Source organism: Coregonus lavaretus (genome assembly GCF_964263955.1).
Source record: "Coregonus lavaretus genome assembly, chromosome: 21".
Lineage (NCBI taxonomy): Eukaryota > Metazoa > Chordata > Actinopteri > Salmoniformes > Salmonidae > Coregonus > Coregonus lavaretus.
The window spans coordinates 16,375,598-16,401,581 of record NC_140008.1 but is presented as its reverse complement, the minus strand read 5'-3'; the positions used below and the strand labels follow the sequence as shown (position 1 = coordinate 16,401,581).

At 40.3% G+C, this 25,984-nt stretch overlaps 2 protein-coding genes across 5 annotated transcripts in view; both read right to left on the bottom strand.

Annotated features, from left to right (window-relative positions):
* unc13a (unc-13 homolog A (C. elegans)) overlaps window positions 1–11,954 on the bottom strand; it is a gene marked incomplete at both ends in the record, with an annotated part of 83,456 nt that extends 71,502 nt beyond the window's left edge. Inside the window, 2 exons of the mRNA XM_084186209.1 lie at window positions 3,955–4,022; window positions 11,914–11,954. Coding sequence (XP_084042335.1) covers window positions 3,955–4,022; window positions 11,914–11,954 — 109 coding nt within the window. The remainder of the gene's footprint in view (window positions 1–3,954; window positions 4,023–11,913) is intronic.
* Window positions 11,955–13,120: 1,166 nt separating this feature from the next.
* On the bottom strand, window positions 13,121–19,873 carry LOC311149243 (SWI/SNF-related matrix-associated actin-dependent regulator of chromatin subfamily E member 1-related-like). 4 transcript variants are annotated; one of them, XM_084186333.1, is made up of 9 exons: window positions 19,624–19,873; window positions 16,564–16,665; window positions 15,502–15,705; window positions 15,072–15,192; window positions 14,884–14,939; window positions 14,699–14,768; window positions 14,386–14,601; window positions 13,948–14,091; window positions 13,121–13,743 (listed from the first exon to the last, which is right to left on the bottom strand). In XM_084186333.1, exons 2-8 carry the CDS (start codon window positions 16,639–16,641, stop codon window positions 13,955–13,957), a joined length of 882 nt encoding a protein of 293 aa, XP_084042459.1. In that variant the 5' UTR covers window positions 16,642–16,665; window positions 19,624–19,873; the 3' UTR covers window positions 13,121–13,743; window positions 13,948–13,954. The 4 variants fall into 4 exon arrangements, with proteins under 4 accessions (XP_084042459.1, XP_084042458.1, XP_084042456.1 ...); XM_084186332.1 differs by having other exon boundaries at window positions 13,959–14,091; XM_084186330.1 differs by lacking the exon at window positions 19,624–19,873 and adding an exon at window positions 17,032–17,147 and having other exon boundaries at window positions 13,959–14,091.
* Between the last annotated feature and the right edge of the window lie 6,111 nt (window positions 19,874–25,984).

Sequence of the window (25,984 nt, the reverse complement as noted above, 5' to 3'; positions counted from 1 at the left end):
GCATTCCAGGTGACTATCTCATGAAGCTGGTTGAGAGAATGCCAAGATTGTGCAAAGCTGTCATGAAGGCAAAGGGTGGCTACTTTGAAGAATCTCAAATATAAAATATATTTTTGTCACGGTTTCGGCCGAGGCTGCTCCTCCTCCTGGTTCGGGCAGGCTTCGGCGGTCGTCGTCCCCGGAGTACTAGCTGCCACCGATCTATGTTTCATGTTCGTTTGGTTTTGTCTTGATGTTGTACACCTGTGTCTTGTTAGTCCTCGTTAGTGTCCTATTTAGTTCTCGTTGTGTGTGTTTGTCTTTGTGTGTGATTGCTCTTCTGTTTTGTGTTGGAGCTACGTACTTCCCTCCAGTGTTTTGGAGAGGTTTTTCGCACATGTTAGTGCGCCGTTTGTTTGACGCCTGTGTGCGCCGTTATTTCGCCTTCGGGCTTATTGTGCTTATTTTCTACGTGAATATTGCACTAAAGTCTTTTGGACTGAGCTTCTGCGTCCTGCACTTGATTCATGCACCACACCCACCTTCAGCACCCCTTGACAATTTTGATTTGTTTAACACTTTTTTGGTTACTACCTGATTCCATTTGTGTTATTTCATAGTTTTTATGTACAATGTAGAATATAGTAAAAATAAAGAAAAACCCTGGAATGAGTAGGTGTGTCCAAACCTTTGACTGGTACTGTATATCTTAATATCATTGCACTGTTTGTGAGGACAGCTTTATTGCAAGTAGGCATTTCATTGCATTGTGTAGCTTACACGCTGTATCATAGATAAACTTTTATTTGATTAGCTTGAACACATGGCTACAATATACCCTATTACAGAATAAAAGAAAACAGAGGTAAACTATCAATTCATATAATGTATTTGCATAGATTAAACATTCTATCAAATCAATTGACCAAGTAGTGAACATTACTACAAATAATTGTAGGACATTTGTTTTAAAACAGCCATCAAATCAAGCTTTGATGTGGTGCATTCATGCATCTCAATAAACTATAACCTAAATGCTTTATTATCTCCAACTTGGCCCAATTCACAATTCCAATTGCCTACCCTGACATACCAAGCTAGAACAGGCCCTGCGTCTCAACCAATAGCCAATGTAGGCTAAATACTGTATCCCAACCAGGGCTACAGCATCTTCCAGAGAGGGTCAGGCTCCTTGGGCTTTGCGGTGGCCACTCTAGTTTGGGTGTCCTCGGCAGAACAGTGTCACTGTAGCCAAGTGGTCACATATCGTTCTGGGTTCCACTTCGCAAGAGGGGGTTCGGGGAGTTTTATGAACATCAAGGCAGACACACGCAGATTCTTTTTTTGATTGGCCAAAGTGATCAAGCCTCCGACGGGCCTCCACAGTGCACACACATAGCCTATAGTTCTTCATCATTCTCGCCACCGCCAGACAGAAGACAGAAGAAACCACCATTTACCTCTAGGATGCTGTACATATTTATTTGGTTAGTCATTCTATCGTTTTTTTCATGGACATTTTGTGGTAATTAAATATAATTTATTACAGCTTTATCCAAATTAATCTTCCATAAATAGTTTTACCAGCTCTGTATATTCTCAAATTGAAAAAAGTGAGGGAGCACCGCTCCTCCGTATGATGAAAGGGGGCAGTGAGGCCGACAGTGAGGCTGTATGACACAATGGAAGCAGGTCTGTTAAGGCAGAGTTTCCCAAACTTGGTTCTGGAGCTCCCCCTGGTAATCGTTTTATTTTTTGCCCTAGCACTACACAGCTGATTCAAATAACCAACTCATCATCAAGCTTTGATTATTTGAATCAGCTGTGTAGTGCTAGGACAAAAAACAAAACGTGCACCCGGGGGGCCTAGAACCGAGTTTAGGAAACCCTGTGTTAAGGTAAAGGTACCACTATCATCTCCTATGGGCTCACTTTAGGCAACCAGGACCTTTTTATCACGCGCTCTGACGTCAAGTGGCCCATTCATTATTAATGAATCCCGCGCCCACCCGCCTGCCCTGCCGATGCCAAGCACCCCCATGTTCAGGGAATTCATATTCAAAGGCTTCAATCTAATCCCCACTGAACGCCTCCCTTCACTTCATCTCTAAAAGCTGCAGTTAAGAAAAGGAAAAGAGGGAAAGCGGTCCATTTGGAATCACAGAGTTGGCTAAATGAACCTCAAAGGCTTTTCTCTGAGGTCACAGTGGAATGTGACAATGGGCTGCCACCCAGATGCCCGCAAGTAGTGTAGGCACGGAGAGTGCTAATAACCTACTGACCCCTTCTCTATAATTATGGGTCCAGCTGGAGCCCTCTCACCTGTATGAATAATCCATATCATAACAATCATCACAATAATGACTTTTTTATGAAGCCAATTAAGATTTCAGCTAAAGGAGAAAAACTAAATCATGTTTCCTGCTGTCTGACTTACATTTTAGTCATTTAGCAGACGCTCTTATCCAGAGCGACTTACAGATAGTGAGTGCATAAATTTTTCATACTGGCCCCCCGTGGGAATCGAAACCACAACCCTGGCGTTGCAAATGCCATGCTCTACCAACTGAGCTACACGGGACTTGATATGATAAGGAGAATGTCAGACAGTTGACCATGAAGCATCATGACAATAGTGGATGTACTTGTTTTTCTAAAATAGCTCATCCCAACAGACCCTGAGTTTTATCTGAATATCAATCTAATCCTGCTAGTCTGCAGGGCAGGAGGAGGAGGAGGAGGAGGAGGAGGAGGAGGAGGAGGAGGAGGAGGAGCTGGGGTCAGTACAGGCGTTTTACAAAGCTTTTAATAAAATAATTGTAGTCATTGTTTGATTTAGGAAATCTGTTCCCAACTATTCCCACACACACACACACAAAGACGTGATTGTGTGTCAACGTAATCAAGGTATGAAATAAGTGTTATTTTCAAATACAATCTCTTTTTGGGCTTAGTTTTGGCCAATTTGCAGTGTACAAACTATAATTATGTTCCGGCCCCCGGACCATCCGCTCCGAGTTAGTTGCTTGAGTTGAATGCACTTAACCAAATTCTAGTCAGTCATTCTACCAGCATCTTCAGCTGTCTATTCCTCAACAACTCCGCCTCATCCAACGCAGTGCTCTCCCCATCATTATCCTCGATTCACTGCCTGGATTTCCCCTTTCTCTCTCTCTATCTCTCTCACTCCCACGCTCTCCTCCTGCCATGTGACGTGTGTATACCATCTCTTTTCTTGTGCTCCATTAATCTCTGTGTGCAGCCAAGCAGGTTGGGGGGTGGTGGTGGTGGGGAGGGGAGAGGGGTAGGAGAGGGGTACTCACACAGCTCACAGGCACAATACTAAACCATCTTGGCTGTGATGGCAGGAGGGTTTACAAAAAATTAAAATAAACATGTGCAAACCCTCAGAAATGTGTCCTCCTCCTCACAACAGCAATTACATTGTGTTTTCACTCTTTGCAGCAAATAATGTTGCTCTCGGCCTACAGAGGAACTCCAAGGTTTTATTGCCTGAGATTTTCCAATCAAAAGCTTACAAGCACCTCATACTTCAGAGCAGTTGTACTTGTACCAAGAGCAAGAAACAGCAATATAATTCAAAACTGTAGCCTGCAGGAATTCTATAATGTCGGAGGAATTCTCAGTTATGAAGAAACAGGAGCTACAAAATGAAAATTCGCTGATAGGCAGGAATGAGACAACATAATTTATTTATCCTGTCATATCATCTTATTCTATTTAATAGAAGGGTAAATTAAGTCAACCACTCACCCCATACTCAGGGGAGTACAGTGAAATTAATATTGATTATAACTTGATAATAATAAACATAATCAAAGGTCTAGGATGTATAATTTAACAGGAGACAATTAAATGTGCCCTTATGAAGAATGTGAACTGTCTCCATAAAAATAAAAACATTGAATCCACAGAATATGAAATGCAAAAATGAAATTAAAGCCAAGGGCTTACTCTCTTTCAGGGAGAAGCCTGGTTCTTGCCTTCTCCGAGTCGAGATACAGGCATCGTGTATTCTGAACCTAAACAGAGCATGAGAATATGTAATATAGTGTCTCATTATATGGAACTGAACGGGCCTCGGCTGGTGCAAACTAATTATCCTTGCATTGGATTACAGCATTATTTATGCTAGCTAGCTGTGCCACTGAACGCATGACATGCTGGGGTATACACTGAGAATACACTGAGAGCTTCAGTGGACGTTCATGTGGGAAGAAGAAATGACTGAGGGTTTCTCAACTAAAAACAAGCCCAGTCATTACAGCAAGGAAGTGTGTGTGTGTGTGTACTGTTTAATATGGTAACGTGACTCTAGGCACACTGAAGCTAGGAATCTGCTCTCTCTCGGAGCACTGGGCAACCCTCTTCCTTGACACCAATGATCTGAAGATTCATACCCCTTGACAAATTTACAGCCTGAATTCATTTTTTTTTTACCCATCTACTGTCACGCCCTGACTCAGGGGACTCGTATATGTTGAGTCAGGGTGTGTATATTCTTTGTTGTGTATATTCTATGTGGTGTATCTAGTATATATAGATCTATTTTTGCTGGTGTGGTTCCCAATCAGAGGCAGCTGTCGCTCGTTGTCTCTGATTGGGGATCATACTTAGGCAGCCGATTGGCACTGTTTAGTTGTGGGATCTTGTTCCGTGTAAGGTTTGTTGTGTGTTCAACCTTTGGACTTCACGTTTTGTTTTGTTTGTTGTTTTGTCGTGTGTTTATAAGTTAAATAAACATGTACGCATATCACGCTGCGCCTTGGTCTGACCCGTCCTTAAACAAACGTGACATCTACACACAATACCACATAGTTTTTTTTAATGAAATATGCCTACAGAAATATCTAATTTACATAAGTATTAACACCCCGAGTCAATACTTTGTAGAAGCACCTTTGGCAGTGATTACAGCTGTGAGTCTTTCTGGGTAAATCTCTAAGAGCTTCGCACACCTGGATTGTGCAACATTTGCTCATTATTATTTTCAAAATTCTTCAAGCTCTGTCAAATTGGTTGTTGATCATTAGTAGACAACCATTTTCAGGTCTTGCCATAGATTTTCAAGTGGATATAAGTCAAAACTGTAACTCAGCCACTCAGGAACATTCACTGTCTTCTTGGTAAGCAACTTGAGTGTAGATTTGGCGTTGTGTTTTAGATTATTGTCCTGCTGTTAGATTAATTCATCTCCCAGTATCTGGTGGAAAGCAGACTGCACCAGGTGTTCCTCTAGGATTTTTCTGTGCTTAGCTCCATTCCATTAATTTTTTATCCTGAAAAACTCCCCAGTCCTTCACAATAACAAGCATACCCATAACATGATGCAGCCACCACTATGCTTGAAAATATGGAGAGGGGTACTCAGTAATGTGTTGCATTGGATTTGTCCCAAACATCACACTTGGTATTCAGGACTTTGCCACATTTTTTGCAGTATTACTTTAGTGCCTGTTGCAAACAGGATGCATGTTTTGGAATATTTATATTCTGTACAGGCTTCCTTCTTTCACTCTGTCAATTAGGTTAGTATTGTGGAGTAACTACAATGTTTTTAATCCATCCTCAGTTTTCTCCTATCACAGCCATTAAACTGTAACTGTTTTAAAGTCACCATTGGCCTCATGGTGAAATCCCTGAGCAGTTTCCTTCCTGTCCGGCAACTGAGTTAGAAAGGACGTCTGTATCTTTTTAGTGACTGGGTTTATTGATACACCATCCAAAGTGTAATTAATAACTTCAACATGCTCAAAGGGATATTCAATGTCTGCTTTTTTTTACCCATCTACCAATAGGTGCCCTTTGCGAGGTATAGGAAAACCTCCCTGGTCTTTGTGGTTACAGTGAGGGAAAAATGTATTTGATCCCCTGCATATTTTGTACGTTTGCCCACTGACAAAGAAATGATTAGTCTATAATTTTAATGGTAGGTTTATCCAGAAAAACGCATGTCAAAAATGTTATAAATTGATTTGCATTTTAATTAGGGAAATAAGTATTTGACCCCCTCTCAATCAGAAAGATTTCTGGCTCCCAGGTGTCTTTTATACAGATAACGAGCTGAGATTAGGAGCACACTCTTAAAGGGAGTGCTCCTAATCTCAGTTTGTTACCTGTCCACAGAAGCAATCAATCAATCAGATTCCAAACTCTCCACCATGGCCAAGACCAAAGAGCTCTCCAAGGATGTCAGGGACAAGATTGTAGACCTACACAAGGCTGGAATGGGTTACAAGACCATCGCCAAGCAGCTTGGTGAGAAGGTGACAACAGTTGGTGCGATTATTCGCAAATGGAAGAAACACAAAAGACTGTCAATCTCCCTCGGCCTGGGGCTCCATGCAAGATCTCACCTCGTGGAGTTGCAATGATCATGAGAACGGTGAGGAATCAGCCCAGAACTACACGGGAGGATCTTGTCAATGATCTCTAGGCAGCTGGGACCACAGTCACCAAGAAAACAATTGGTAACACACAACGCCGTGAAGGACTGAAATCCTGCAGCGCCCGCAAGGTCCCCCTGCTCAAGAAAGCACATATACAGGCCCGTCTGAAGTTTGCCAATGAACATCTGCATGATTCAGAGGAGAACTGGGTGAAAGTGTTGTGGTCAGATGAGACCAAAATGGAGCTCTTTGGCATCAACTCAACTCGCCGTGTTTGGAGGAGGAGGAATGCTGCCTATGACCCCAAGAACACCATCTCCACCGTCAAACATGGAGGTGGAAACATTATGCTTTGGGGGGTGTTTTTCTGCTAAGGGGACAGGACAACTTCACCGCATCAAAGGGACGATGGACGGGGCCATGTACCGTCAAATCTTGGGTGAGAACCTCCTTCCCTCAGCCAGGGCATTGAAAATGGGTCGTGGATGGGTATTCCAGCATGACAATGACCCAAAACACACGGCCGAGGCAACAAAGGAGTGGCTCAAGAAGAAGCACATTAAGGTCCTGGAGTGGCCTAGCCAGTCTCCAGACCTTAATCCCATAGAAAATCTGTGGAGGGAGCTGAAGGTTTGTGTTGCCAAACATCAGCCTCAAAACCTTAATGACTTGGAGAAGATCTGCAAAGAGGAGTGGGACAAAATTCCTCCTGAGATGTGTGCAAACCTGGTGGCCAACTACAAGAAACGTCTGACCTCTGTGATTGCCAACAAGGGTTTTGCCATCAAGTACTAAGTCATGTTTTGCAGAGGGGTCAAATACTTATTTCCCTCATTAAAATGCAAATCAATTTATAACATTTTTTACATGCGTTTTTCTGGATTTTGTTGTTGTTATTCTGTCTCTCACTGTTCAAATAAACCTACCATTAAAATTATAGACTAATCATGTCTTTGTCAGTGGGAAAACGTACGAAATCAGCAGGGGATCAAATACTTTTTTCCCTCACTGTAAATCTGTTTTTGAAATTCACTGCTCGACTGAGGGCCCCTTACAGATAATTGTGTGGGGTACAGCGATGAGGTAGTCATTCAAAAATCATGTACAACACTATTATTGCACACAGAGTGAGTCCATGGAAGTTATTATGTGACTTGTTAAGCAAATTTAGGCTTGCCATAACAAAATAATGTAATACTTATTGACTCAAGACATTTCAGCTTTTCATTTTTTATTAATTTATTTTATTAATACAAAATAAAATAATAATAATAATTCCATTGACATTATGGGGTATTGTGTGTAGGCCAGTGACAAAAAAAATCTCAATTTAATCAATTTTAAAATTCAGGCTGTAAGACAACAACATTCGGAAAAAGTCAAGAGGTGTGAATACTTTCTTAAGGCACTGTATAGGCCTAGTTATAATCATGCATTTATAAGAAACGGTAACAGTGGGGACGCTTCTTCTCCCCTGGGTTGTTCTCTCTGCCGTATCTACATGTGTTAAAGAAAAGTCCCTGTGAAGTCTCTCAAGCTCACCGTGGCAACGGGATGTTTACCAAAAATAACCACTCATACAGTACACTTAATACTAATGGGAAAGCCCCCAAATGCCAGGGAATAGAGGGTTGCTATGCCAACAAAGCTTGAGGATATTGAGGGTACATCTGGGGATCTGTCTCAATCCTGACATCTGTGCGATCAGCTTGTTAATCCAACTACGGTGCCAAGAACATATCCTGTCTCCACAAACACTTTGGGGTGGGCGGTTTGGGTTGCTGAAGGTGGCATGTTGCTCTACCTCTACATATAGTACCTTGATATGTAACAATAACATGGAACTTCCCAAATCTATAACAGGCAGGCTACTAACAAATTAAAATAGACAAGTTACTGAGGGAGCAAAAAGGATCAAAAGGTAACAAAAAACTGCTGATATTCAAACAACCTGACCCAAAAACAGACTTTTTCAAATGGGCACTGACGTCGGTTAAACCTCTATTTTTGATTGAAATTTGGTTGAGTTGTCAACTAACGTGAATTCAACGTGAAATCAATCAAATATTGTTTTTTACATACACTAAGTTGACTGTGCCTTTAAAGAGCTTGGAATATTCCAGAAAATGGTGTCATGGCTTTAGAAGCTTCTGATAGGCTAATTGACATCCTTTGAGTCAATTGGAGGTGTACCTGTGGATGTATTTCAAGGCCTACCTTCAAACTCAGTGCCTCTTTGCTTGACATCATGGGAAAATCAAAAGAAATCAGCCAAGACCTCCGAAAAAAATGGTAGACCTCCTCAAGTCTGGTTCATCCTTCACAGCAATTTCCAAACGCCTGAAGATACCACGTTCATCTGTACAAACAATAGTACGCAAGTATAAACACCATGGGACCACGCAGCCGTCATACCGCTCAGGAAGGAGACGTGTTCTGTCTCCTAGAGATGAACGTACTTTGGTGCGAAAAGTGCAAATCAATCCCAGAACAACTGCAAAGGACCTTGTGAAGATGCTGGAGGAAACAGGTACAAAAGTATCTATATCCACAGTAAAACGTAGCTCAGCTGGTAGAGCACGGCGCTTGTAACGCCAAGGTAGTGGGTTCGATCCCCGGGACCACCCATACACAAAAAAAACAAACATGTATGCACGCATGACTGTAAGTCGCTTTGGATAAAAGCGTCTGCTAAATGGCATATTATATTATTATTATAACCTGAAAGGCCGCTCAGCAAGGAAGAAGCCACTGCTCCAAAACCGCCATAAAAAGCCAGACTACAGTTTTCAACTGCACAATGGGACATTTTGGAGAAATGTCCTCTGATCTGATGAAACAAACATAGAACTGTTTGGCCATAATGACCATAGTTATGTTTGGAGGAAAAAGGGGACGGCTTGCAAGCCGAAGAACACCATCCCAACCATGAAGCACGGGGCTGGCAGCATCATGCTGTGGGGGTGCTTTGCTGCAGGAGGGACTGGTGCACTTCACAAAACAGATGGCATCATGAGGAAGGAAAATTATGTGGATATATTGAAGGAACTTCTCAAGACATCAGTCATAAAGTTAAAGCTTGGTCGCAAATGGGTCTTCCAAATGGACAATGACCCCAAGCATACTTCCAAAGTTGTGACAAAATGGCTTAAGGACAACAAAGTCAAGGTATTGGAGTGGCCATCAATAAGCCCTGACCTCAATCCTATAGAAAATGTGTGGGCAGAACTGAAAAAGCATGTTCGAGCAAGGAGGCCTACAAACCTGACTCAGTTACACCACCTCTGTCAGGAGGAATGGGCCAAAATTGACCCAACTTATTGTGGGAAGCTTGTGGAAGGCTACCTGAAATGTTTGACCCAAGTTAAACAATTTAAGGGCAATACTACCAAATACTAATTGAGTGTATGTAAACTTCTGACCCACTGGGATTGTGATGAAAGAAATAAAAGCTGAAATAAATAAATCATTCTCTCTACTATTATTCTGACATTTCACATTCTTAAAATAAAGTGGTGATCCTAACTGACCTAAGACAGGGAATTTTTACTAGGATTATATGTCAGGAATTGTGAAAAACTGAGTTTAAATGTATTTGGCTAATGTGTATGTAAACTTCCGACTTCAACTGTATATAGCATTTACGAAGTCATCAACATCTACTGTTTCAATTCAACCCAGGTTTCAACAACAGATAGACAATACATATAGGCCTAGAGTTTCAAGCTTTGGTTGATGTCAAATTTAATCTTCAAGTTAATAATGAATATGTTGGATTCACGTCTCTATTTCAACCAAAAATCTAAGTTAAAGAATAGGACTAAATCAAATCAAACTTTATTAAAGTGCATTTAAAGTTTGATTTGATAGGATTTAGTCCTATTCTTTAACTTAGATTTTTTAGGTTGAGATGGAGACGTGAATCCAACATATCAATTATTAATTTGTAGACAAACTGGAGTTAAAGTCAGACTAAGTCAGTGGCACAAAATATACATCTCCTTCCAATGTTGATATTTGGTTGCGTTGACAACCAAACACTTTTGCAATACAGTAAATAGTGTATTAACTTGTTGACAAGTTAACAAATTATATGTTGGATTCACCTCTCCAACTAAAACAAAAACAAAAGTTAAAGAATATGATTAAGCCAGTGGTTTAGATGAAACTATCCAAGAATTAGATACATCTCCTTTAAATGTTGATATTTGGTTGCTTGGTCAACCTAACACAATTCGATATTAGTTTTGTAATACAGTAAATAGCCTAAAGTTAAGGCTATGTTACAAACTAATGTAAGAGTTTTTATTCAACCTTAAAATGAGTACCTCATCCATGGCCACATTTTGAGGTTACTTTAACTATAAAAGTCTTATTATGTAATCATAGAAAGCGTGCATGTTCAAGATAGCATGCAAAGGTCGCAGGTCCGTGGAGATCTTCACAATATAACTATCTGTGCAGAATCTCTAACAGCGTTGATCACTTGCAGTATGTAGTTTGGTGTAATCTCAACTACAATCCAAGTCATTTGGTTGTGCTATTATATGAAGCACAGTGATAACACCAACAAGCTCTCACTTCAGAATTAGACGTTCATCCGTGTACAGTGTCAAATTTCGAAGTGTTTGGTTACTTCTCTGTATCGTTCTAAGGTTATGTTTAGGCATTAACTACGAATTCTTAAGGTTAGGCCTTACTCCTAATGGTTAAGGTAAGGGTTAAGATTTGGGATAGGCTTAAACAAAAATATCACAAACAACAGTGCACAGCGGGAAGCACTCGTTTTAATATTACTGTACTACTAAGCCAATTAACCTTAAACCAAAGTCTAGTGAAGGGATATGGTAAATATGACTATCTACTATAAGTCAGACATTGACACCACAGGCCTAATATGTTTTCGAATTCTGTTCAAAGCATAATTTGGTGCGGTGAATAGGCTTATGACAATCAAAGTGTTTATAATGACAGTGGTAGCCTATTATGTCTTCTAGTGATAAAGAAGCAATCACATAATTAAAAGAAGAATTAGACCAATTAAACAACCATAAAATGTTGGTCACAGAATACAAACGCACTGTCAGCGTATTCTCTTCAAATGAATTTGACAACAGCCAACTTAAATCAAATGTGGTATTAAGCCTTAATTTACAAACCACAATTGAGACATTTTATAGCAGAATCAGCTGCAATGAGATTCATTGAAGAAAACTTCCCGCGAAGCAACTGGTTAACCGACTAAACAAGAGCATTTCTCTCGACAGCCAGTAGGCTACCGCAAGCTTTAAATATGTTTATTTGTATCACTTACCTCCAACACACAGCAATGACATCTCTTTGCTCTGGCTATGATCGCTCCCAGATGTCCACCTGCTTCAATCCGGAGTAGATATACGTCTCTATAGCCTGTATAAATAGGTGGATGTAGTCAGCTCCGCTTCAACTCTAAGATATTTTGTGTCACTGTTATGTGACAGTAAAAAAAAAACATCTGACTGTTCGAGTCCCCTTTCCCTCTCACCCGCTGAGTCTGGAGCTCTCCGCTCCCCGACTCACAGCCATCTTGTTCAGCACCACCACAGTAAGGACAGTTCCCGAGACTGACGTCACGGTAGTGCTGAAGGGATGGACCAATGTTGTTTGGCAGTCGGAACACTTCACCTTAACGTTTCGTGGCACCGCTGAAAATCCTAAATGTAGACAACAGCATCTTCTAACCTCAGTTAACTGGACCTAAAATAGGATTATAAAGGTTCTTCAAGTCCACTACCAAGAATGACTACAAGCAAGTAGACAAGCCCTAGTGCGTACTTTGTGTAAAAAAAGCAGGGACGAATACATTAAAGTAGAGAAGTAACCTATTCAATATCTTACATGCCATTTGCACCTTGACATAATTATATTATGTGCCTAGAATTAGTCTGCCTCTCCTTGTTCCAATCCCAAGCTTTTAGAAACACCTATTACAGGGCATACTTTGAGGAGGCAATTGGAATGTATTTGTTTTGTCCTTGAAGGGGCAATCAGCTGTTTTGCTATATACTGTAAATGTTTTTACTTATACATTAATGATATGCACCCATTGATTCTTGAAGAATATAACTTATAAATGCCTCATTAGCTTAATTCAACTGTCTCACCCCATCAGAACCCAAAATATAAGCTTGTTTTACTCCAATGTCTGTAAACAAACACTCTATAGATATCATGGATGTTCATTCCTTGCATCCATAGCTGTCTATGAATTTGAGTGGTTACATTTCTCCAGCCCCATCACTCAGCTTTTGAAACAGGGACAGGGAAAACACTTTGTTATCGTTTATACTGCTGATTGTCACTTTAATCAAGTGTTACTATAGTAAAAACACACTGGGAAAGGCCTACAGTGAATGAAGTAGATCTAAACCACTTCAATCTGTCAATACTGAGAGTGGATTGAAAAGTAAATCCATGAATGGAAAATTATTACATTAATTCAAACTTAAAGAAACTGAGGAGAACCCTATCAAGCTAACTGACAATGTTTCTAATTGGAGCTATACCACCCTCTGGTGGGGATCTAGAAAGTCAGTCCAAAATCTGTTTTTCTGTACTTCTGTCCATTGTAAAGTGGGGCCAGCAGGTGCTATCTACAGCTATTGAGTCATCAGGCCATTTCAGACAACAACCTCCATGCATCACTATAGGCTCTATGTGCTTCACATTCATCCTTAATGACATCCGGAAAATTACACACATTTACTTTTATTGCAAATTGATAAAACAATTACAAAGGAGAAAAACATCCAATTCGAATGAATACAAATAAACCACAACATAAATCCCTTAATCCAAAACTGCCCACTACAAAACTAATATCAATGACATTACAAAAAAGTATTCTGAAAACATTGCTATAACCTTTGCCAGTTCATTTTGTCTCTCATTGGACACCCGTACACTTCCGCAACCTCATTTCAAGTGAAAACACTTGGAAAACACGTAATTCACTCCAAATGCCATAAAAGGCATGTCAACTGTTTCTTCCGTTTAACTTTTAACAAACCAAATGAACTACAGATGGAAACAGTTAAGGCAGTTTTTACATAATGACTGTTCACACCAAGCCTCAAAGGCTTATATTCACCACCAAAACTGTACAAGACTGTACACACATGCAGATGTACCACAGAGTAATGGTATATGGACTGAGCCTTGTGTTTTCTCTGTTTGTAATCTATCTGTTACATCAGATAGACATCCCACCTATCGCTTGACTTCACTGCGAGAGGCAATGATTGGACCTGTCGTTGCACCATCTGGGATCCACAACAAGTGGGAATGGGTGTGGATGTCTTCTCATAGTTTCTCACTGAAAATTAAGAGAGGGATAAGACTATTAGAAAAGTGTGATCATCCATAAACAACAAGGTAAGTTGTTGTACTGTATGCACACAGATCTAGCAAGCATTTAAATTTGACACAACATTATAGATGAATGGTAATGCACAAGACTGTAGGTAATTTATGTTCCCTGACATAACTCAGTACATCTCAAGGTATTAGATCTTCTCACAGGTGTGTTACCTGTCCAGGTGAGAAAGGACATCACGGAGCTGAGCCAGCAAGACACGGTGCTCATGAGGGTTGCTCTCCAGAGTACCACTCAGGCGACTCAGGTAAGAGTCCAGGGTACCAAGAGAGGGGGTTTCACCTGTGCCTGGAGACAAAGTGTAGTGAAACTAAGGATTCAATTCCTATATGAATAAGATTGGGGGTTGATGGAAGAAAATTTAAAAAAATTGTAGTTTAAAATCATTTGAAAACATTAGAACTGAATTTGTATGTTTCAAAATGTCTTGCTAAGGACAAGTCATTTTATGTTTTTACGTCTACAAACTACTTTCAAGGTAAGGAAACTTAACATAAGTAAAAGCAGCCAAATCATACAGGGAGACTGGGCTAAGTATCAGGGTCCGAGATGGATGAGAGGGCCCAGTGACAGGGTGCTGACCTGGCAGGGCCACAGTGGACAGGCTGCTGACGAGGGTGTGTTTGATGGCCAGCAGGTGCCTGTGCAGAGCCTGCGTCCGGAGCTCATCCTGCCCCAGTTCAGCTTCCAGTCTCTCTTTAGCGCTGTACATGTCTGAAATGTGCTTCTGCAACACTGCGTTCTGCTCCTCGAACTCCACGTTGGCTTTGCGTAAACGCCGCAGCTCCGCTTCCCGGACTGGGAGCAAAGAAACAACCATTAGTAAGGAAATCGTTTGTACTTTCTTCACTGAAACAGTGTTTGTCCCAGAGACGCTCCTCTGCCTGTCTCATACCCTTGTTCTGGTCCAGGAATTCCTCTGTAAATATTGGAACATCAAATCTGTTGGACAGATGATCTGAACCCTAGAGGACATAATTCAAAACAAATCAACCCGTAAAAACATGGCACAAACTCAGAAGTAAGCCTACTCATAACACCTATTCAGAAACACAACACATTATGTAAGGATAACTGTACCTTCAGAGCAGCTGATCCAGAACTGTTAGCATTGATAATGACAGATGGAGACTCCTCTGAAATAAAAGAGAACATTATTTAAACGCTAAAAGAAGAAAAATGAACAAAATACATAAAAACTGAAAGGAACAGTTTTAACCACCCTGTCAAACTAATGAAATAGAAGGTAGATGTGTCACAACTCTGACCTCTCTTGACCTTCTTGTCCTGGATCTTGGCACTGGTGATCTGATAGGCCTCACTTTGTTGGTATTCTCTCAACTCCCGGGCATACTGCAGCTTCTCTCGCTCCGCCTCATCCAGGAAGCGCTGTCAGGTCAGCACACAAGCAAACGTTAGTCCACTCCAGACACACGCAGAAGATATCTCAATACACTGATGGTAGCTTGCATTCCCAGGCTTCTCCTCAACATGATAGCCTGTAGTTTTGAAGGCCTACCTGGGCTTATCAAACAGATCTGGCTAGCCTATAAATATTCATATAAATATAACTATGCATAATGCTAGTGAATGCACTGCCACTAAATACTAAATACAAGCCTGGGGCAAAAGAGTGTGTAATTGTTCCTACATTCTACAACTACATTTCTCTTTCCAACCCATAAAGCCTGAAGGTACCTGTTTGTCATGAGGTGCCAAGCGGCTCCACTCCGCGCCCAGCCTCTTGGTGATTTCTGGAAAGGGCAGGTCTGGGTGCTTGGCACGGATCTGCTCCCGCCGTTCATTCAGGAAGCGCACATATCCTGTCACTGGTGCCTTGGGACCGTTGGGCAACACCTTCTTTCTCTTCTTACCCTTGGGCCAACCTCTCTTCTTCACAGGCTGGAAGGAAAGAGAAAGGACATGTGATCCAGGATGAAAGGATAAAATGATAGCCATGTGAAAGTGTGTATCAAGAATTAGGAAACATAGCATGACATCATCATCATCATCATCACAATGTTTATATGCTCTTCTCCCATTTAAAGGCCCAGTGCAGTCAAAATTCTGTTTCTCATGTGTTTTGTATCATATTGTACAACAGCTGATGAAGCTAACACTGTAAAGACATTTGATCAGTGTTATTTCCTGATAGTTGCTGGTTGAAAACACAATCTACACAGGACCTTCTAATCAGCAGGTTTTGCATGGGTGGAGTTTTGGCTTGCCTGGTGACATCACCAGGCGGTATAAGTTAATACAGACCAATAACTAAGAGAGTTCCAAACCGCTAGTTTTTAAATTACGTAACGGAAAGGTCTAAGTGGGATCCTTGGTATGTCAAAATCTGACATCACCCCATTGAAGTTGAAATGTAAAATGGTTAAGGTTTAGGTTGAGATGTACCAAGGAGCCTGGATTGCACTAACCATTACATATCCCTCCCCACTCAGATAACTCCAGACAGTCCTAGCAAAATTATTGCTTGAGAAATAGTTTTTGTTAAAAAGCTATTTATGTTTCTTTTTGACCAATTTAATGGAAATCATTACAGTAAGGGACTTCATTGTTACACAGAAAGTATTTGATATTAGGATAAAAACGGTTGCATTGGGCCTTTAAGCTAGATCAGTTCATAGAATGGTAGCAACATGTGAGAAACAATGAGATAATCATACTGTGGGTAGTCTGTGTATACACAGAGTAAGACAGTACTGTTATTCATATCAGTATGTATGAGGTCATTTCCCCTTCTCTTGCCTCTTCTTGTGCTGCATCTGAGGACTGCATGCCTCTTGGTGGAGGTCCATCATTCTGCTCCTGCTTCACACCTCCCATGATATCGTTATCCCAGTGATTGATCTGCAAGTGGGATACATTACATAGGATTTGAAAACACGTCTAGGGAGGTATTAGTACTTTATACTCACTCATTGAGTTTGTCAGAGGAATATGGTTATATGAAGGACGGAACTATATCAGATCTGCAGTTTGTCATTCTACATTTTTAACCTAGCTCTTGATCATGACTCTCAGTTCCATTACATTACACATAAAAGTCATGGACGAAGGCATCTTCTGTACGGGTGAGTTTTGTTAAGAGCCCCGATGCTCGGTTTGAACATTAACACGCATCGCTTGCGGTACGGTTTTGGAAGCATAAAGACCTTATCTTTCATATCAGCAAGAAATAATTGTCAAAAAACTAAAGGTTAAATTGATACACACCTTTATAGGGTTAGGTTTCCCAGACGGCCATATTTCCATGCTTAAAGCGCTTGTTTACGGAAAAAATACAGAAGAAAGAGTGGACTACCTGTGCTAATTAGCTATCTGCATCTTCGAACACCTGTGTAAACGGAAGATAGATGCCAGAAAAAATGTGTCACTGAAAAATACTGTCGGCTGCAACTGTGTTAAAACCGGTTAAAACAGTAAGTGTGCATCTTGCATTTGTGAAATTATTTTTGATTTGATATGAAAGTAGAGGAATTTATGTTTCTAGAACCGTACCGCAATTGAGAATCGATTCACGTTTAGATGGAAGTATTTGGCTGTTTTGGCTTCCAGAGCCAATTCGCCTTTAAACAGAATATAAATGTAACCTAACTAGCTACAAGAGTGGTGTTATCTCCTGTCGGATTAAAGGCATGCAAAAACGAAAACTGTATCTCCTTTTTACAGCTAACTTTCTATTAGTTCGCCTAATTTCAGTTTATGTGAAAAAACAAGCAAGTATAGTGAAGAGAATCTAAACTGCTGTGAAATATATTTTTCATAACCAAAAATATTGTATTTTCAGCTGTTTGAAGCTGGTATAAAAAACAAAAATTAAAAGACACAAAAACGAAAATTAAGGAAGCATAGAAATAGAGCACATAGAACATATCTACTAGTTCTTAGACTTGCTTTCAATGAGAATGACAGATCTATAACTCACATTTCTATGTGAATTTGGTCGGGTCGCTCTGTCGTTTCCTGGTTGCTAAAATTCTACACTGTTCGCTCAATTTCTATTTATGTGAGAAAACAATTACTGAATAGTATAGGAAATCATTTCTATATATACTTGTATTCATTCGAATTTGATGTTTTTCTCCTTTGTAATTGTTTTATCAATTTGCAATAAAAGTAAATGTGTGTAATCATCTAAATCGCTGTGAAATATATTTTCAATAACAAAGAATATAGTTTTTACTGCTGTTTGAAGCTGGTAGTCCAAAACAGTTGTTTGAAGCTGGTGGACCTAAAGTTACTTTTGGTTTTGGTCTACCAGCTTCAAACAGCTGTAAAAACGATTTTTTTCGTTATTGAAAATAAATTTCACACCGATTTAAAACTGAAATTGAGCGAACAGTGTAGAATTTTTGCTTACAGGAAATGACAGAGCAATTTCCACTAGATAAGACAGCCACAAAGTCAGAAAAGCTTTCCCATTTTCACTACACATGCCACTCCTGTGGGAGAAATCAATAGGCGAATATCAATCACAACCCTGTTGGGTAAGTAATGCTGTGAAACACTATCATTCCATTAGCGCCAGATATTATGGTCATTTTCTGAAAGTACAATGCAAAAATGTAATTAAAAAATTCTGACTAGCACCTTTAAAAACAGATCAATATATTTGGTTTAAAACTACTGCTTTTGTCATATGCGCCAGTCCGTAATGAGACTGAACGCAGCTGTACTTTTTAGACCAAAAAATCGGCCGCTCCTCCCATAAACGTCTCTAGCCTGACATGAATTCTTGGATTTGAGGGTTAAGCTATCATTCAAACGAAAGCCAACCCCTGCCGCTATTTACATTTTAGTTATTTAGCAGACGCTCTTATCCAGAGCGGCTTATAGTAGGGAGTGCATACATTTTCGTACTTTTAGAAACCGATGTGAGGGTGATGGTTAGTTGAAATTATCCAGTCAAAAGTGTTCTGTTTCCTTTTCCGTATTGGCCATCTACCGAAACAAAATTCTCACAGAGACATAAATTGATAAATGGCTACGACAGGTTGTCATCTATTGACAAATATAAGCAGTATACCCAAGTTCATTGAGGTTTGTCTGTTAAAGAAGCGCAAACGGTAGACGTCACCAAGGTTATTGTCCCAGTTCCGTTGATTTCAATACAATATCCATGTGAGTGATTAATTTGCGCGCGCTATTGATTACAGTAGAACAAAGCTAATTAATTCCAGTTTTGAGTGACCGCTTGGTAAATATTGGTGCGTGTGCAGTTTATACGGTACTCATTTAGCGAAATACAAGTAATCTGAACAGTGTGTAGGGATTAACTTTTATGTATTTGTCTTAAAAATAACAATTTATTTCAGCATATCGATTATGAATTTGCACACTTAAAACCGGTGTTTTGACCCTCAACTCAGCCATAAATCAAAAAGACATGACAACATGAAGCAGTAACAGTATCATTTTCAATGTATGTTTTACGAATATAAATGGTACTTTTAACATTTTTTTACATAATTTTATTCAAGCAGGTCAAAACTACTGAATGAGCCTACTGAATGAGCCCAAAAACGATGATTTATTGATTTAGATTATACTTGTGAAATCGTCAAAATATGTTTGGCCTGGCTACTGTAGAGCGAGCTAAATAAATAGCTAACTAATTTTGGCTAGCAAACATCGATGGGACGGACAATGCCGGGAAACGGTCAGTACACTCGCTGAACAGGTAAATATGCGTCAGAGATGTGATGAAATATGCCAACAAGAACATTTATCTGACAATAATATTAATTTGAATATACTTTTTTAATGTAATTATTTAGCTAACCTAGATAACATTTTATTACTCACCCCTTATCTTGGGCTCTCAACCTAACACCAGAGACGGAAGATGAAGCGAGACATCCCACTCCCTCATTTTTTCTGTTTTAATGGAAGTCGATGAACTAAGTAGACCAGACCCTGCTGCTATCGCATTGGTGTACTGTCTACGGGAGAGCCACCCCCTTAAGTAGACCGAAACTGACCATATTTTCCGACGGAAAACGTCTTGAATGAATCTTCATTTATCGTCCATCTTTGATCTAACTTCAGGAAGAGCGTATTCTCATTGCCGATTGGCTGACACAATAACTCCCACATGATTGGTTAGTTAATTCTGAGCGATGCACACCGGGAGGCATGGGCTGCGTTCAGTACGTTTGTACGCTCTGGAACGTTCAATTCACGGTGCTGTACTGAACGACCAGTTGAAAAACGGGGAGCGGTTGGGTTGTGGGTTGGGGAACGCTGTCAGCACGGCCACTTCCCCACAGATAGAACAATGAAACAGATATTTCACCGGATGTATAAATGTGAAGCATCCGCTTGGCTTATCCACTCACTACCAAATATGGTAGTGAGAGGAAGCCCACTGGCTGGCAGTGGGAGAAGATGGAACGAGATTGATTTTGGCAGACATTCTGCACATTTTCTCATCGATGAAACATTTGATCTCAATACAGTTATGTTCCCAAAACTAGAATATGTTATGAACAGAGTGGACTACGTTTTGTAGACTTTACCCTTTGCAAAAGTTTTTAAAAGTCGTGTTGTTTAGAAGGAGTGCAAATGCAAATTGAACTATTGCACACGCGCACTTCACAAAGCAGGCGTTCCCTAATGGAAATATGCAGATGTATGCTAGAACGCGCCAATAGGATCTTTCTAGCTCGCGCTTGGCTCTGCCTACCCCCTTGCTTGTTCTGCCCACTATGACTCATTTGTTCCCATTGGAAATGACAGGCTGTTGTCAATCTTGGTTTAATTATACAAATATTTGACTTCTCTTTAAATACCTCACTCATTGCTTCAAGCCACACCTCTATGGAGCGAGATACCTGCCAAAAGGTTGAACGTACGTGTCGTTAGGATTGTAAGAAAATCCATACGTAAATTGCTAGGATAGTAATAAAAGCCATGCGTGAAACGTAAACGTGAAATTTCATCTGTTAACATACAAACACCATGTTACGATTATGGACTAATATTTTACGTTTGAACAAATCTTGTGTTGCAATTCTGACATATAATAATACCTTTCAGAGTTTTGGCAGTTTTATCTCAGCAACAATTTTTTGGTTTACACCAAATGGCCTCTGAGGAGTGTTACGAGAACAAGCATAACACAGTTTTAAAAAAAGTCAGGGAAACCGGAAAGAGGTATCCTGCACGTTTTCATGTTAAAGGTCTCCATTCTCTATTACTCCTCAGTTGAGTTTACTTCACTTTACGTAGCTAATGTAATGGATTTGTTTGCCAGCACAAGTATAGATAGCACTAGCTGTATTAAGCCTACAACAGTGAAGTTTCAGTCCGCTAGGTGTATCTCTACAGCATAGGCATATCTCTGGGTGACGTGGACATCCTCATGCATGCACCTTATCAAAATATGACTAATTCAATATTGCACCATCCCATTCTCTGGGCTCTGTCTGCAATCATAACCAGTAGTACATACCAGGAATAATGAAACATAGAATAATAATAGATGTTTGGTGAATCTATGAATTATGTATGACCACTGGAGTCTTTGCCACTCAAAATAATTTTGTTATTGAATATTTTGATATTTATTTCATCACTCAAAATCTTGCCAAAGCATATTCAGGAGGGGTTAATATGAATTTAAAATGATTTGACATGATTTATATGAATCGGGTCATGAACATATGGACTTTGAAATGAACAAGGGAGAGGTTAAACGTAGGCTAGGTCTGGCATAAGCTTATTCCCACACTTTACAATAACTCTGTTGCAGTGGTCTTAGGTAGTCTCCATATAGGCTATTCCCTCCATCGCGATACTGCTGCCCAGTTGAAGAGCTTGTGATCTCCATGCAGCACCACAGCACCATGCGCCGTCGGAAAAGCACCCCTTAGCCTCAGAAAATGCCCTTCTGGAGGCATGCAGCCATAGAGTCATTATACCCTAATGTAGGCCTATTTGTCTACTAGCCAAATAAAGTGCAGAGCATGCATGATGCGTGCAACTCGGCATTCCAACATATTTGAACATTTAATTCATCCTTCAATCAGTTCAGTCAGTCAGTATGTCATCCATTCAGTCATTTGTCTGAGTTGCAATAGGAACTAAATCAAAGAGAATAGAACAGTCTTATCCATTTATTTATTGAAATCCATGTGTGTATTCAAAATTATCTAAATTCTCCAAAGTCCAAACTTTAATAATTCAATGTTTAATTTAGGCCTATCCAAATAAAACATAGGTCTTCAACTTGTAGGCATTGCCAAAAGATTGAATGTAGTTATCGTTAGGATCGTAAGAAAATCCATGCGTAAATTGTTAGGATTGTAAGAAAAGCCATGCGTGAAACATGAAACGTAAACGTCAAATTAGATCTGCAAACGTACAAACCCTATGTTACGACTATGAATGAACATTTACACGTTCAATTCTTACTTTATGTCTCCATTTACTTGGTTACAGATCTTTTTTTTAAATACACATTTTGTCAGTAATGTGGCATCTGCAAAGGACATGAATCGAACGTAGCTAGTCGAAGTTAGCTAGTCAATCAAGCAACTCTAGCCCAGACATTAGGAGTTACTTTGCACCAGTAGATGGCGTAGTATAGGCTTGGGCCTTCAGCAAATGACTTGTGTGAGATTGATAAAGACACAAAATAGCCTTGTCTAGAATAACCACCTGAGCTGCAAAATAAAAAAGTAAATTTGATTTAGGCTAGGCCTATTCCGCTATCTAAATATGCCATGCTGTTGTGTGTTATTTAATGGCCATATAATTGCATCATTTATTTTCCCAGTCTGCTGTTCCCACATGCTTCAAGATGGCCACCATTGTTCCTCTACCCAAGAAAGCAAAGGTAACTGAACTAAATGAAAATTGAGCGACTAGTCAAGGATCTTGCTTTGAGAGACTAGTCAAGGATCATATCACCTCTACCTTACCTGTCACCCTAGACCCACTTCAATTTGCTTACCGCCCCAATAGATCCACAGACGATGCAATCACCATCACACTGCACACTGCCCTATCGCATCTGGACAAGAGGAATACCTATGTAAGAATGCTGTTCATTAGCTCAGCATTCAACACCATAGTACCCTCCAAGCTCATCATTAAGCTCGAGGTCCTGGGTCTGAACCCCGCCCTGTGCAACTGGGTCCTGGACTTCCTGACGGGCCGCCACAGGTGGTGAAGGTAGGAAACAACATCTCCACTTCGCTGATCCTCAACACTGGGGCCCCACAAGGGTGCATGCTCAGCCCCCTCCTGTACTCCCTGTTCACCCATGACTCCGTGGCCAAGCATGCCTCCAACTCAATCATCAAGTTTGCAGACGACACAACAGTAGTAGGCTTGATTACCAACAATGACGAGACCGCCTACAGGGAGGAGGTGAGGGCTCTGGGAGTGTGGTGCCAGGAAAATAACCTCTCACTCAACGTCAACAAAACAAAGGAGATGATCGTGGACTTCAGGAAACAGCAGAGGGTGTACCCCCCTATCTGCATTGACGGGACCGCAGTGGAGAAGGTGGAAAGCTTCAAGTTCCTTGGCGTACACATCACTGACAAACTGAAATGGTCCACCCACGCAGACAGTGTGGTGAAGAAGGCGCAACAGAGCCTCTTCAACCTCAGAAGGCTGAAGAAATTTGGCTTGGCACCTAAAACCCTCACAAACTTTAACAGATGCACAATTGAGAGCATCCTGTCGGGCTGTATCACCGCCTGGTACGGCAACTACACCGCCCGCAACCGCAGGGCTCTCCAGAGGGTGATGTGGTCTGCCGAACGCATTACCGGGGGCAAACTACCCGCCCTCCAAGACACCTACAGCACCCGATGTCACAGGAAGGCCAAAAAGATCATCAAGGACATCAACCACCCGAGCCACTGCCTGTTCACCCTGCTATCATCCAGAAGGCGAGGTCAGTACAGATGCATCAAGCTGGGACAGAGAATGAAAAACGGCTTCTATCTCAAGGCCATCAGACTGTTAAATAGCCATCACTAGCACATTAGAGGCTGCTGCTGCCTATTGAAATCACTGGCCACTTTAAGAAATGGAACACTAGTCACTTTAATAATGTTTACATATCTTGCACTACTCATCTCATATGTATATACTGTATTCTATTCTATAATATTCTACAGTATCTTAGTCCATGCCGCTCTGTCATTGCTTGTCCATATATGTATATATTCTTAAATTCCATTCCTTACTAGATTTGTGTGTATTGGGTATATGTTGTGAAATTGTTAGATATTACTTGTTAGATATTACTGCACAGTCGGAGCTAGAAGCACAAGCATTTTGCTACACCCGCAATAACATCTGCTAAACACGTGTATGTGATAAATAAAATGAGATTTGATTTGATTTGCGTGGGGCTACTGTGGTGATCATGCAACCTAATGAATCACACTTTTTCCAGTATTTGGGAGCACGGACTGTAGGCCTTATATTAGGCATTTTGACTGTTGTATTTGCAAATTCCACTCTGTATGTAGGCTTGTTATAGCCATTTGCATTGCAAAACCCATCACGCAGAGGCTTTATCGATATCAATAAATGATACAAAACAAAATATTGATTAAGTCTTGGCTATAACCTGTCCTGAGCGAAATAGGCAAGGGTCCCCAAATGGTCAAGACTATCTATAGCCTATTCTTATAGCCTATTCTTACTGCCAGATCTGTTTTCCCTGTCAGCCACTGCATGTGCCTCTTCAACTATTTAGTTTCAAATTTATTTTAGAGGCCTGTGAGCTAGGGTCTCTTTTTAAGGGGAGGCCTATAGTAAAAACAGTTATAAAACACAAATAGAGTTCTAAAATTAATCCACAAGACACCAGTACCCAAATTGATAGCCTAAATTGCAATGCCTACAAGTTGAAGGCCTATTTTTTTTATTTGGATAGGCCTAAATTAAACATTGAATTATTAAAGTGTGATAGGCTAAAGAACTTTGGAGAATTTAGATAATTTTGAATACACACATGGATTTCAATAATCAAATGGATAAGACTGTTCTATTCTCTTTGATTTAGTTCCTATTGCAACTCAGACAAATGACAGAATGGATGACATACTGACTGACTGAACTGAATGAAGGATGAATTAAATGTTCAAATATGTTGGAATGATTAGTTGCACGCATTATGCATGCTCTGCACTTTATTTGTCTAGTAGGCAAATAGGCCTACATTAGGGTATAATGGTGCTGTAGTGCTGCATGGAGATCACAAGCTCTTCAACTGGGCAGCAGTATCGCGATGGAGGGAATAGCCTATACGGAGACTACCTAAGACCACAGCAACAGAGTTACTGTAAAGTGTGGGAATAAGCTTATGCCAGACTTAACCTACGTTTAACCTCTCCCTTGTTCATTTCAAAGTCCATATGTTAATGACCCGACTCAATAATCATGTCAAAGGATTTTAACCCTCCCGTTGTCCTAGGGTCAAAATGACCCGCCACTGTGTTGAACCAACTTTATTAAATTTTTATATTTTTGGGATCATTTGTGAGAAGGAGGCAGTGAGACTCCTTCTCACAAATGATCCAAAAAATATAAAAATTAAATAAAGTTGGTTCAACACAGTGGCGGGTCATTTTGACCCTAGGACAACGGGAGGGTTAAATTCATATTAACCCCTCCTACAGAATATGCTTTATTGATTTTGAGTGATGAAATACATTTCAAAATATTTTCACAAAAATATTTTGAGTGGCAAAGACTCCAGTGGTCATACATAATTCATAGATTCACCAAACATCTATTATTATTCTATGTTTCATTATTCCTGGTATGTACTACTGGTTATGATTGCAGACAGAGCCCAGAGAATGGGATGGTGCAATATTGAATTAGTCATATTTTGATAAGGTGCATGCATGGGGATGTCCACCTCACCCAGAAAAAAAAGTATTATTGTAAGTCAGAATTGCAACACAAGATTTGTTCAAGGCTAAAATGTTAGTCTGTAATGGTAACATGGTGTTTGTCTGTTCACAGATGTAATTTCACGTGTACCTTTCATGTTTCACTCATTGATTTTCTTACCATCCTAACGATTTGTACGTTCAACCTTTTGGCAGCTATCTGGCCATAGGAGCTGGCCAAATTTGACTGCAGCATGGCGCGAAATTCCAAAATGCTGGATCGTCTTTCTCGTCCGCTC

Coding starts and splice junctions, on each gene's coding strand:
- LOC311149243 (XM_084186330.1), bottom strand. CDS start 17,070: ATGGAAATATGGCCGTCTGGGAAACCTAACCCTATAAAG. Junction 14,940..15,071: donor GGACAAGAAGGTCAAGAGAG/GTCAGAGTTGTG, acceptor CTTTTATTTCAG/AGGAGTCTCCATCTGTCATT. Junction 14,092..14,385: donor GTCCACTGTGGCCCTGCCAG/GTCAGCACCCTG, acceptor CTTTGTCTCCAG/GCACAGGTGAAACCCCCTCT.